Genomic DNA, 14,331 nt, shown 5'->3' with positions numbered 1-14,331 from the left:
CGTTCCGTCCTCCGGAGCGGCGTCAGCAGTGCCGGGGCTGGGCACGGCGCTTCTCCCCTGCCGCCCTCGGCCGCTTCCCGCTGCTCCTCCTGGCGGGGAGCTGCTGTCAGCGGGGCGGCGAGTGGGGCCCTCGGTCCCTGGCTGCTGTGGCCGGAGATGGACAGCTGGTCTCTTCGCATTTGCTTCCCTGCCAGGGTGGTTTAAGGGGATGCTTTCCCCTAATAGCGGTTAGGACATATGCATCTCTTAAATGCCAGCTGGCTGAGGAAGAAAAAATCGCGTGCTTTTTATTAAGGTGCAGGATTCGTTTCAGTCTTGCCTGCCTCGTTCTCAGTATAGCTCGGCTGTGAAGTCATGTTGTCACTAGTTACATGCTTTTCAGTACCCTTTAAGAAAGTACACGAGGTTGTTTTCTTAGTCAATACTAGGAAGGAAATGTGAATTTGCCTTTTTCCAAGTGGCTTTGAAAGCTTGGGAAAATAAAAAGGAAATGCAGTGCGTGATGCTGTTTCCATTAATAATCAAGATAATTTGGCAGTTTAAATGTCTTTGGGCGGTGGAGTTTAATGACATGAAACAGCTGATCACTTGTGACGTACATGAGGCCTGTGGTTGCTTTTTACGTCCACAAGTTGGAATGGCAGGGGTTTAGCGAGGAAGGCTTAACAGGCAGCGGTTTGTCACTGACATCGAGCCCTGACTTGTCACTGAAGTGCTGTCAGTGAGAATGGGCTATCTGCACATTCGTATTCTGGCAAACCTGATCAACCATATGGATGCTTGTTCATTTTGATAAACAAGCTGTCTTCTTGGTTACCAGTAATTGCCCAAGTGTGGTAGCTTGTTCTAGTTGATGTTTTTTTAGCTACTGTTGTAAAGACATTTATTGAGGTTGAGCTTGTACAGTGACCTGAACAAAAAGCTGGGGTATGTTAGCCATCCAGTTTATTTAAAACGGGGAAGAAACACATCCATGTACCTTCAAATTAGATGGGAGCTTTGATTCTTCTTGTGGCATAGCATAAGAAGAAATGCTAATGATTCCTACCTTTTTGCATGTTATAAATCTCACCCCACATGAAAACTCTCATTTGCTGAAATACTGCTATAGAATCAAATAATTTGTGTGCTGTAATGCACTATGCTTATGATATAATCAATGCTTTTAATTGGAGTGCTAATCTATTATTAACATGTTATTCTATGGTGTAATTTTTTGTATAGTGTTTTGCTTTACTTAGCTCATCTTCTTTGCTGTATGTGTAAGTAGTCTAAGATTAATTTAAACCTAAGTGCTTCTAAGAGTCCTAAATGTTCTTCCCGTAAAGATCAAGCTGTTAAGTACTGCAGGCTTATTTATACTTCTGTAGGGACTTACTTCATGTTAGCCCTTGCGTTTTAAAAACTCTAAACATAGTAACAGTACATAGCTATTCTACATTTAAAACTTTGGTTTTGAAGTTTCATTAAATTTAAAAATAAAGTTTCTCATGAGTTTCTTTTCCGTGAGGAATATGTTAACATATAGCTTTTCTGGCACTACCCCCTTTCTTACTTCCAAACCAAGTAATCCTAATGCAGGTTTCTTAAATGAACGATGTTGAGTATGGTAAGCTACATTCACCTTGTTCAGACACTTCTGGATGTCTCTATTATCCTAGAAGCAAGGAGTATGGACTTTGCTCCTTTCTGAAGAAAGTGTATATTTTATTTCAGGGCTGACTTGCTCTTGGGTACATGATTAGAACAGACACTGCAAAACATAAAGAGCTTTTGTTGTCAGAACTGACAAAGTTGACATTAACAGTTACTTGCAGAATGTTTTGGTGAAATGATTTTTCTGTGTGCCCATTCACACTCTGAATGGCTGTATGACAAGAAGTGTTTGAGTCAGCATGTTTTCTTATTGTAACCTTGGAATTTTGTTCTTTGGCCCCTTCCTTAGCATTAGTCAGTCCAGTTGGAAGAAAAAATAATGATAAGCGAAGTGAAAGTGTCCTGCTGTTACGGAGTTTTATCTAAGAAACTCCAAGCCAGTTTTGAGCTCCAGATCATCCCTCTTTGTCCTAGGGGCGCCTGTCCATAGCGGGTAATGTCCTCTACTAGTAGGATTCTCATTTTTGGCACATAGGCTTTGTGTGCTTCCTGGCACTCAGGTGAGAGAAACAGATTACTGTGCTGCGATGTATCCCTCAAGACTCTGAGTACTTCTCTGCTTTGCTCAGCTGTTCCTTAACCTCAGGGACATCCTTGTGAGATGGTTTGACTCTTGGGTCAAGAAATTCAGCTACTAATCTTTCTGTAAATATTGGAGAGTATCAGAACGCCTTCACAAATTCTCAAGGCTTTGAGTTTTGAGCCAGAAAGAGACAGTTTTTCCCCTGGCTCTACTTGCAGTGGCAGTGAGTACCTGTTAAGAGTTTGATATAGCTTGAGATGGGTAAATCTTTTTCCTTTGACTTCATAATGCCATAGCTTTTGCTGTAATGACATCAAAGCCCACTTAGCATGGGACATCCCTTGATTATTGAGACTTTTCTTCGGTAAGTTAACTTTATCTTTTTTTTTCCCCTCCTCTCCCTTTCCATACCTTCTGATTGCCCCACCTGATTTTGGAGGTATCTCTTTTCCTCTAATAATTAGGGTATTTTGGAGAAGGCTTTTGGGGATCAGCTTCGGGTGCTGCGTTTTCTTAGATACAGCTGTCTACTTCAGGTTCTGTCATAGGCTATATCTTAGCTTTGATGATGGAAACGTTGATCACTAACCTCTAAAATGACCTTTATACTCTACTGTCTCTTAGGATTGACCAGAAATAGTAGATACTAGATGGGTGAAACAAACTATGGCATGCCTACTCCAGCCTTTAATTTTTGTTTTGGTTACAGTGAATTCTGAAAAGATTGGCCAAAAAGAGTAGAGGCATTTGCAGTCTTGCTCATGTGCTCTTCCTTTGTTCTGTCCAGGAATCTTTTTGCACTTGGTATTATCTAGCTATTTAGTTGTTGCAGCTAGGTATTGATACAAGATTTTTTAAAAAATTTTTTTAGGGAGATCGATTCTTTTCTAGTGGGCTCGGGGATGATTTTCAGTGATTGTAGATTGCATAGAGCCCCTAGGTAGCATTTTATGTAGCTGATGGTGCTTCCATGGTGTTGGACGGTTGGAAGGCTTTCAAGCATGACCCTTTACTGAAGTATGTGAACTGAGTTAGATAATTTTATCATTTGATGGTCTCCTCAATTTATTGCCAGAATGGATGCTGCTTGTCTCTGTACCTGGATAGAGGATGCCTATATAGGTGTCAGTCATCTTTGTGGACTTTATTAGTTATTATTAGGACTGATTCTGAGTTAATGTTTTGAATAAAATTCATTTTGGGGAACACACCGTTTGCTGGAAAGCTAACCTTTCGTATTTCTTGGATCAGTCTCTTGCCCTTCGGGACAATTTGTATCCTTTGCAGTGAGGTCCAGGGATAGAGCTATCTTTGTATGGTGCTAATCAAAATGGACAGCAATGTATTGAAATGGTGTTGTAGTTCCACCTCTCTAGTGATGTGTGTTTAGGTTCATACTCACACTTTCTTTGTTGTCCTGCTTAAAAAAAACCCAACATTTTCATCCTAGACACTTACCAGGTGCTCCATTTGGCTCATCTAATACTGTGTTGGCATGGAGCCATTAAAAAATGACATTTGCTTTCAGTGAAGTTTTTCTGCAATATAGTTGCTTGTCTGAGGGACTTGGAAACCTGTCTTCAGGCAATTGAACAAGTGCAAGCAGTACCTCATATGTCCACAGAGTTCGACTGTATGCATGGACAATTTGCTTGAACGCTTACGGAGATGTCAGCCGTGTTACAGAATTGCTTCCCACCTGTTTTCTCTTTTTATCCTATAAATTGGGATTACAGATTGGGAGAAATAAGAAGAACAAGGCATGTGCTTCTACTTGTGTTGGAATAGGATGCGGTATTGGGCTTCAGTACTTCACATGGTTATTGTCAAAGCAAAAAAAATTGCAGTCTTGGCTGTTTGTGATGTACAGTCATCTAAAGTGTGAGTGTGCTTACAAACAGTGCACGATAAGGAAGTCCAGTAGCTGTAAAGCAGCATCTTTTTTGTGCTTTCAGTAGTAGCCATTCCTAAGTAAAGGTCGGTCTTTTAAATCACGTTTGTGTACAATTTGCTATATGGGTAAATGTCTTCCTGAATTTCAGAATTAATGCTAATTATTGGCATTTCTCTAGGTACCTTGGGAGATCGGGCATGTCTTAGCTGTACATCCCTGAGGCTGGCAAACAAAATGTGAGTAAATATGAACTTTTTTCTTAAACTCAAAACTGTACAAAACCATCAATTGGTATACTATCATAGAATGTAGGTTTAAATCTTCTAGACAAAGTGTGAAAATACTAGTTTCAGCTTGTGTTACTGACCGATTAAAGGAAGTCTGAGTATTACCCTCTTCACCTGCTTGGTTGTGTGCAGGAGAAGGAAAGTGACATCTTCCTTTTTTCGCCTGCTTCTTTCCTTTTTGTTTCACTTACAGTGTGAAAGCAATAGAATATTAATCTCGTTCTTGAGTGATTCCAGGTGACACCATGGGATATCGTGGGCTTCTTGCATACTTTCTCTGTGAAGTTCCAATAGAGTAAACATTCAGTCAAAGCTGGTTTGAAAAACATAGTTGACAGTTAGGAATGTAGATCATTTGAGTTATATCTTTATTAAACTAATATAGTTTACTGAATGTTACAGCCTTGGGTGAGGCTCTCCTAGGAGATGGTGTCCTCTTCTGAAAACAAATCCAGCCGCTGTGTGCTCTTATGGAATTTAAGGAGTTGGATGCTGGCAGAATCCATTCTCTGTTCCTGACTTGGCTCACGAGGCATACTTGTGGATATGAATTTCATAACCCCTTCCCTTGGAATGTTAAAATATGTATTCTCTAGTTTATTTACAGTCTAACTGCTCAGGAAACAGTGACTGTTTTTCAATTTCGTAAGTTTCCATTTTAACATAAGGATTGTGTCTCTAGACATAACCCTCTGATATGAAACGAAGTAATTCCTTTTTTAGTCATGTTAGTTCTATATCGCTTACTGTATACTTAGTTATGAGAGTTTTTTTAATACAGCATTTTAAAAATCTCTGTTTGCTTTTTAGTAGATTATTATATGGGGCCTCTCTCTTGGAAAAACGGAAACTTACAATTTTAAGTCTGTTATATGAGCAGCAGAATACTGGGACAGAAGTTCTTGTTATTCTTTTGAGAAATTTTTTTTACCAAAAGCTGCTGTTAATGTAATGTTGCTGCTTAAAATAAAACAAACTAGTACCTGCACCCTGCATGACCCACATCCAAAAGCAAGGGACTGTAATGGTATAAGTACTGAGGACAGCCTGGGATGGAAGTTCTATGTCTGACATCCTGCTAGTGAAAGTGTGTTCAAAGAGGCACATTTCTTAAAATTTTTTTCCCTGCAGATTCAGAACCAGTTCTGCTGGCAGAGCTCCCTTCCTCTCTGCATACAGAAGAATGTAGATGTATGTAGGTGGAACTTAGTTTGTGGGCCTGGAGCTCTGCTTTTGGACTTAGAGTCAGGGTGGATTGATTTATGCAAGTGTTTTGATCTTGTTTTGAATATGTACTTTATTTTCTTGAAGGAACCATAATTCTCATTAGTTAGTATCTGTGCAAGTGTGTAGTTCTCTAGCTAATCAAGAAAATGTTTTGTGTAGCTGTGCATGTTTCAGCAGTTGTCTGACCAGTGAATGGTCAGATGCTTAAAACTTTAGTTTAAGCTAGAAAATAACCATGTCTTTTAAAAAGTAATAATTTAGTCAATTTTTTTGTACAAAGCTCTATTTGAATAACATTAAATGGATAAAACCATTAAAGTAATTTAAAATTCATTGGATGCATATGATAATTAAGTTTATAAAGTACTTCTGGCTGAAAATTGAGTGAGTGAGGTTAATACTTACAAGTGTTCAATAAACTTTTTTTTCCTTAATGTTACTCACAGCTGTAGAGCCACTTGCATCTATTTTCTGTTCATTGACTGAAGACAAATATACATTCTGATTTTGGTTTGGTAGTACAAGGGCTTAGTGAAGAAACCCCCCAGTCATTTCTGTCCTGTAGACAACTTAATGCTGGCATTTCAGTTTGAGGGAAACCTAATGGAACTCATTTATAGAAAATATTTTATTTAGTATTTTAAGTTTATCATATCTTTTTATAAAAGTATGTACAATCCTACTATAATGAGTAGTTCTTTGCGTATAGTGAGTGTTTGGGATGTTTGAGCAATGCTTTCCTTCTAACTTCAGTTTACATTTAATTAAAGAAAAAGAACAAAATTCTGCATAAGGTAGAAAAGCGATGGTTCTGTGTGCCCCAGCTCAGTACCATGATGGAATATTGTGCATAAAGTTTCTGCTGAAAAAGGAAAACTAGATGCATGGAGATAGTAAAAGAGGAACTCTAATGAAATCAGATTTCTCTGATACTAGTTCTCTTCGTCTAACTCAGCAGCTATCCCAAGTCTACAACTTGTATTTTTTTCTCAAGTGTTTTGTTCAAACAGGACAATTAATGGAAGGGGCTTTATGTTACTTGTGGGTTTACAGATTTATTTTCAAATGTAGCTTTCTATATGGAAAGCACTTCTGGTCGCTACTCTTCATGGAATTGGAGTAAAATAAGCTACCTTTTCAAAGTTGTTTAATGGAAAATTCCCTGCAGGTTATTTTTTGTCATGAAGTACAGCCAAGCGTTCTTTTCAGGTATAGATATCCTGATCCTGAGAGTCACAGGTTTGGGGTTTTTTCTTAAATATGCAGTAGATATTTCTCAAATGATACATTTTATGAGTACATAAATTTATATAATTTTACAAATATATACAAATATTTAAATAGCTTATGATCTATTGCTAATTCTTGAATGCTTTTTTCTTCTGAAGGACTGTACACTTTAAATATTGCACTAGTGTCCCTTCTGTTTACGCATACTCCAAAAAAGGTCGCTACTGTTGTTGGACTAAAGGATCTGAACATATATACTTCACTCTTACGAGCTCTTCTGGCTCACGGACGCCACTAGCAACCATGGGTGTTTTAGGTCCCCAGTATTTTCCAGTTAGATGGTGGCATTCTTCACGTCCCCTTCAAGATGACTCCATAGTTGAAAAGTCACTGAAGTCCTTAAAGGACAAAAACAAGAAGTTGGAAGAAGGAGGTCCTGTATATAGTCCAACAGAAGTGGAAGTTGTGAAAAAATCTATTGGACAGAGGATTGTGGATGAACTGAAGCACTATTACCATGGTTTTCGACTACTCTGGATTGACACAAAAATAGCTGCAAGGATGCTCTGGCGAATACTTCATGGAAACACTTTGTCTCGTCGAGAACGGAGACAGGTACTGAGTAAATACCAATTTTGTCTGATTATCCTTAGTGATTGTTCCATTTTACTTGAACTGAGTTGGTTCTTTCTGTTGTCTTCTGTTCCTAGAATTAAAATTGCTAGGTGTATTTCCCTCCTCCTCCCTATGTGAACACTAAAAATTTTGGATTTGACTCCAAAACATTTTAGTCTTGTTCCCCATTATTGAAGATAAATTTGGTATTTTCTAGCTGGAACAGCAGAGGATTCTTCTGCTTTGTCATGTGGACAGCAGTTGTGGTTTGTTTGTAAGTTCCCATCCACGTGCTACATGTGTGTACACGGTCACTTTCTCTGCTTTTACACTCCAGCTGGAAAAATAGAGGGAAGACACTTCTAGTAAAGGTTGGATTTGTGCCAGTTCTGTTGTGGGTTTTTCTTTTTTAAACAGAAGAAAAGCTGCAGGCTGAAATGCATGATTGATAATCGGATATTAGTACTATTGCAGTTACAAATATATTTGTGAGATAATTTTAGTCCAAAGAAGATAAATTGAGGAAAGTTTTTGTTTTATACTTTTGTTTTTCCTTTATGACTTGTAGCTTACATTTATGAAACTGTAAAAATGCAACTGATAATTTTAAAGAAAAGGGAAGAGGGGATGGAGATGAAATCTGGAGTGCAAAATGAGAGCGCTTTCAAATTAGGATAATATACATGCATTTCAATAGTAATTTCAGTTTGTGGATGAAGTAAATATGCATATACAACTAGAATTAAACAATATATGGATATTTAAAAACATTTGACATGAGCTCTTATATGGAAAGACTGCAAAATAATAAGCTGTTTTAAAACAGGTATAATTTAAAAAAAGTTTTTTGGAAGAATGCATTGGTATTCAACTTCACCAATTCATTAGCAATATATCAAACATGCTGATTTAATAGTTCTCATTTTACTGTTTTTAAAGCCAAGATGTTTAAGCAATTTATACAGATAAAATATTCAAGTCTCTCTTCCTGCCTTTTTTTTAAAAAAAAAAAAGGGGGGTGTGTGGCATTTCAGCTGTTGCTGGAAAAAAATGTGCTGGAAGAAATGTTGGAGAGTGAACAGTGTATCTACTCTGGCAGCAGGAGTGAATAGTGCTGCTTGCAACCACGGTCTGGTTCTCTGCAGTTTGTACACTGTATACGCAGTGTGTTAGGTTCACATCTCTGCCTTCAAAATTTTTGTTAAATGATCAAAAATACAAATACTTGCTCATTGTTTTAGTCATTTCCTGATAAAATTTGGTACATAGTTGAACATTTTCATGTGTAATTGAAAAATGTCCCATCTTATTGCAGTATGCAAAAGTTTTTTTTTTTCCTATATTCGCAAAGTTAGACAAATAACAAAAATTGTTAAATGCACATACAGCAGTTCATCTGTGATTACATTTAGTCTCTCTCTACAGCAGCACTGGCTGATGGTATGCGGTCTCAGCATCTTCATGCTACTGATTTTTGCCTTCTTCCTTATACTAGTACAAGGGTATGTTTGGCAGCTGATCCAGCTGAAACATTGCTCAGCAATAAATATAAAGGCTGTGCTGACATAAGAGAGGAGATTATGTAGTGCCAAAAAAGAGTAACTGAGGATAGGGGGGGAATGAGGACAGCAGGACTTCTTGAAGTAGCAGTGCTGGCTTGTGCTGGCTTATTGAGAGCTTTGGAAAACTTGGAAAACCAAGTGAGACAAATTAATTCATGGTTTAAACAGAATCAGAAATCCTCCAGAGGGCAAGACTGGAACCATTGGTTTTCCTGCCTGTTTCTTGTTCACTGAGCCATGCTTCTGAGAAATTATGCAAACAACAGTAAAATATGGATATCATGGAAATATTTATGCTGAAAGATCAGGACTATTCTAGAAGGCATGAACCTTTAGAAGTAATACATTATCTTTGGACACACATGCATTATTCCATCAGTAGGTGGATTTATTCATTTGATTGCCCTTTAGTTTCGTCATCTAGTGATGACAGAGCTGTCTTTCTCATATTTACATAGTGGTCTGGCATTTGGCCTTCCTGAATTTTTTTTTTTTGTGCAGATGTGCGATTTCAGTACCAATTCCCTTATTTTATTTAAAGTAGAAATTTTTTGTGCAGATATAAATTAGTGTTTACATTGATGTAGCCTGTCTCTTATCTAATAATGTGTGTGTATGTCTGTATGCGTGCATTCCAGTGTAGAAGATGTAGAGAAAATAGTTTTAAGAACTACAGTAATGTTGTTTTCTCAATCTAGGTTTTTGTGTTTTCTTTATATGGAGGTAGAGGACGTCCTGTCTCTTGAATGGAGTCAAGTTAGGCTTAGAACCTAGTCAGTGAAAAGCAAACCAGACTACAGGTGAACAAAACGTTTACATGTGCTTTTTTTAAACCTTATTTTAAGTTTGTTTCAACACAGTTCATTTTTATCAGCTCAGCCTTAAATTGTGGTATATTGACTGACTTAAAGAAGTCTTAAAACTTTGATGCCAGCTTAGCTACAACCTTGCATCCTGAACTTTTTAAAAAAAAAAAAATTTGAAGTACATACTGCTTTAAATGTATTAAACTGCATATGAACTGACAGTCCGAGAGAAATCTTATCTTCACGCAGACTGACAAATGAGTTATTTCTGCCTGCCCTTTCCTTCCTCTTTGGAGGCAATAATGGAAAGATATCCAAGTAATCTAACCACATCAACAAGCAATTGCAGCGTGGCTAATGCAAGGGAGCCGTTGCTTCTGTAAACCAAAAGTCGGCTCCAAAATTCTGCTTGTACAATTGCTGGTAGTGTTTGGTTTCAACAGGTTCACATATCTACACTTAGGAGAGAAGGCAGGAAGAAGTAAAACCTGCAAAATATGATACTGGCTGTTAAAAACTAATTGCTCTAGTGCTGCTTCCTACAACAGGATGGTTCAGGACATGGAAGTGAGATGGCAAACACCATGGAGTTTGTGGCAAGTTTATCAGCTTTACAAACTCTTCGGCCCTGCAGAGGAGGGAAAAGTGGAATATATGAACTGTAGCAGCAGATACAGAGTAGTCACAAGTTTTTCATGCTGTGCTGCCAAATAATGTGTGCGTAATCATGCACCATTGTATTGGGTTTCTGTGCAAAGTTGTTTTCCTTGACTTAGCAGAGGGTGCAGTTTCATGATTTATGTAAGCTGATCCAGGACAGTGCTGCTGCAAAAAAGGCCAGTCCTGCTCTGTGCTCAAATCAGGTTTTCCAACATCTCCCCCCGCTTTTGGTTTGTGCTGATCCTTTTTCAGTTGTCAGTGTATCTATTCATGGGTTACTTTTAGCTGGATCAATGGTGTACCTTCACATTGTGACTGCTAGTGTGTGTTCATGACTCTTCATATGTTATCTCAGGTTACCATTAGGTTAGCTTAATCCAGTTGTAAAACTGCTTCCTTAGATACGGATTTTGCCTTGTTACAAATACTTGCATGCACTGTCTAAAAATAGATACTGGGCAGAAATAAACTCTGTATTGCACTGTATAGATATTTTGAGGTATTTTAGGGAAAATGTACTTGTTTTTCTGACTTAAAATTTTCTTCCAAACTTTCTTAAATATTTTTGAACTCTCTGGTAGTCATTTATCTTCTATTGTTGTAATGAATGAAAACATCTTTGAGCCTGTAAACAATGGACCAAAGCATCCCTTCTGGGAATCAGAATTTTTTATATACAAAGAAAAATGTCGAACTTTGGATGTGTGGAGTTTGTGCATTCCTCAAACTGTATTTAAGATTTTGGCTGGTTTTATGCTAAGAAAATTATGATTGAATGTTTTACTGGTTCTGTATTCTAGCAAAGCAGACCTAGTGACTTGCAATCTATACTGGTTGTTGCTGCTGTTCCCCTGGATTGGCGTGAGCTGTGGAGAGGGGATGGAGGGGGAATCATGCATTTACTTGTGTAATAGCATTGAAGTTGCCAGTTTTTGCCAATCATAGCTGTGTTTATCAAATCATGATGCTGAATGACAGTGCTGTGGCAGTAGTGTACTGTAGTGTATGTCTGACCTTCAGTCTCTGATTTAGGAACTGACATTATTCCCAATAACCGGTTATTTGCTTTGTAAAATAAGGTTGAGTCATGCAAGATCTACACTCCCCAATATAAACCAAGTTATTAAGCTTCCAATGAGTACTGAAAGATTTGATTGTAGACTGTACAGCCTAATATATACATCTGTGGGTGTACAGAAATCAGAAGGACAATATTTATTTTATGCAGTTCAAGATTCAGTAACTAATGCATCAGCCTGCTTCAGAGGATTACTGCTCTAGAAAAGCAGTGATTTAAAAAAAAAAAAAAAAATCTACCAAGCTGGGCTCATTACCCTGGATTTAAATGTACATTACAATTGTTAAAAGGCAGAGGGGGAGGGATCTTTCATTTTATTCTTGATTACTTAGTCCATAGCAGCTCATGCATGTAAGAAGTGGTGGAGCACAAATAAAGATGAATAAAAGAAGTTAAGCAGCTTTAACGACAACAAATGACCACCTCCTGTTTTCAGGTGCTTTTAAGAGGTTTAAATGAGATACTTGTTCAATAATCCTGTTGAGACACAGTGAGGCTTTTGAAATACTTTCTATAGTGTTGAAAACTGGTGAAACTCTAGCGCACTGTAGTATATAGCAACTTGAAGAAAAAGGTACTAAAAACTGACTTTATCACATCCTTTTTCTGTGTTATTTTAAATTTCCTTTGTAGCAAATATATATACATGTACTTAAGTGATAACGTGGATGATCATGTCAAGTATTTTTTAAATATAAAATTTTGCTTATCAATATATTTCTTTTTTTTTTCCCCTTCCAGTTTCTTCGAATATGTGCCGATCTCTTCCGCTTGGTCCCTTTCCTAGTTTTTCTTGTTGTCCCATTTATGGAATTTTTGCTTCCAGTAGCTCTTAAGTTGTTCCCTAATATGCTTCCCTCTACATTTGAGACAAAGTCTAAAAAGGTAAGCAGGTCTGAATTTATGATCCAGTAATATGTTTTGAAAAAATTAGAACTTTCTTTGATAAAGAAAGAAATGAGAAAAATTCTAAAAATTACTATTTTTCTTTCATATTTGGGGAATGCTTTTTCTTTATGTTGTTTTGATGATCTTGCTGTTAACATCTGATAATGAAACAGTGCTGCCCTGATTTACCTTTTTATATCTGCAGGTGCTTAGCTGTCAGGGCTGTAAGTTTCTCTTGTCTTTTTCACTATCCTTATCTCCATTTTCTATGACCCTTACAAAGCAGAAATGAAAGCTCAAACTCTCTTTTTCTAGTTTGTATTAACATGGGCAGACTTTGTTTTAACATTTGTAGTCCTTATTCGTGATGCAAGGTTTTTTGTAGGTATACTAATTATTTAAAAAACTTCTGATACATTGTTTTGTTTAAACTTTATTTCTTTTAGTTAAGTTTTCTGGGAATTGTATAGAGCTTTGTAAACACAAGCCCAAAAGCCCCCAAAATTTTCTCTTTCAGCGCACAAAATACTTAAAAAAGGTTTGTACATAGTGCGCTTCCAGTCAGTCACAGATATAATCATCATGATTGCATACTTGGATCTAAGTAACCATTAATTTCTAGTTCTGTGATAAATTCCTTGGATGAGATGTAGTGTAGGATTTCTGTGCTGGATACAAGAGTTGGGAATTACCCAAACCGAAGTTGGTTAGTTTCTATTTTTTTGTTACTAATTCAGAGGGTGCGTGTTAGTTTTAGCAGTTGAGGCCACTCGTGCTGCACTTCACTCTGTTGGCATTGCATCTCATGCTTCGTGGAGCTTTGAGCTGATCAACTTATTTTTCAGTGTGATTTGGGGATCTTTGGTAAGAGTGAATGTCCTCTTGTGATGTGTGTGTTACAGCAGTTCAGAAGTACTCCACATAACTTGTCTGAGGGCAGAAGTGGTATTTAGTGCGCACATTTCTGGAAAGAACTTTTAAAACCAAATATTTTTTTAACAGGAGGAAAGACTGAAGAAAGAATTGAGAGTAAAGCTTGAATTGGCTAAATTCCTTCAAGACACGATTGAGGAGATGGCCTTAAAAAATAAAGCAGCCAAAGGAAATGTTACAAAAGATTTCTCAACATTCTTTCAAAAGGTAAAAATTTTTTAAAAATTATTTTCTCTTCCTACCAAAAAAATGGCTTGGTGTTTTGTTTGGTCTATGGTAATCATCAGATACCTTTATTCTGTTGGATTTGAAGGAGCAGGATGTAATAGGTTTTTTTAGGATAGATCTCTTTTTTGCAAGTAATACTTAAGTGTGCTGAAGTTTTACTGTTCTTAGCTTTGGTATTCTAGCTGGTACTTCACTGTCTGATTCTAGAAGCAGTATATTTCTGCTCATTCGCTTCTCGTTCTCTTTTTACTCGTGTAGTTTTTGACCTCTTTTTTTGAACATTGGGTGTAAAAAAAGTGGGATAAAGTTCTTTCCTAATTAACTGATTAAAACTTAGTGGGGGAAAAGTAAAATTTTTTTTGTCAAATCTAATTCTGTTTATAAAAACATCTTTTAAATGCACGGCTGCTATACTGCTGAAATCCTTTCGGGTACTGACTAGAATGTGGTATAATCTGGGGTTTTGCTAGAGTGTGAGTGCTGTGTTTGGTACAAAATTGTTCTATTTACAAGCAGTTGCTGACACAGAGACTAAATGTCAGATATCTGCCTCCTACATTGATGGCCTTTAGGTTTGACAGTGTTTCCTTTCACCAAGTTGTAGGTAAGGGTAAGGTATTCCCTGGAGAGATGAAAAATACCTTCTTAAATCTTCTCAGAATAGGATTTACCTTGGTCAGCTCACACTTCTGATTTCTCTTAATTGTGGGGCTGTTGAGTAAGAGATCGAGCCAGCAACCATCA

At 37.3% G+C, this 14,331-nt stretch overlaps 1 protein-coding gene across 1 annotated transcript in view; it reads left to right on the top strand.

Moving 5' to 3' along the window:
• Positions 1 to 4,253: 4,253 nt before the first annotated feature.
• The window catches only part of LETM1 (leucine zipper-EF-hand containing transmembrane protein 1), a 30,302-nt gene continuing 20,224 nt past the window's right edge, over positions 4,254 to 14,331 (top strand). Inside the window, exons 1-4 of the mRNA XM_009328787.1 lie at positions 4,254 to 4,309; positions 6,976 to 7,432; positions 12,280 to 12,423; positions 13,429 to 13,566. Coding sequence (XP_009327062.1) covers positions 4,308 to 4,309; positions 6,976 to 7,432; positions 12,280 to 12,423; positions 13,429 to 13,566 — 741 coding nt within the window. The 5' untranslated portion in view covers positions 4,254 to 4,307. The remainder of the gene's footprint in view (positions 4,310 to 6,975; positions 7,433 to 12,279; positions 12,424 to 13,428; positions 13,567 to 14,331) is intronic.

The sequence above is a fragment of the Pygoscelis adeliae genome, unplaced genomic scaffold (assembly GCF_000699105.1).
Source record: "Pygoscelis adeliae isolate BGI_AS28 unplaced genomic scaffold, ASM69910v1 Scaffold66, whole genome shotgun sequence".
In the NCBI taxonomy this organism is placed as follows: domain Eukaryota; kingdom Metazoa; phylum Chordata; class Aves; order Sphenisciformes; family Spheniscidae; genus Pygoscelis; species Pygoscelis adeliae.
This window is presented reverse-complemented; position numbering and strand designations above follow the sequence as displayed.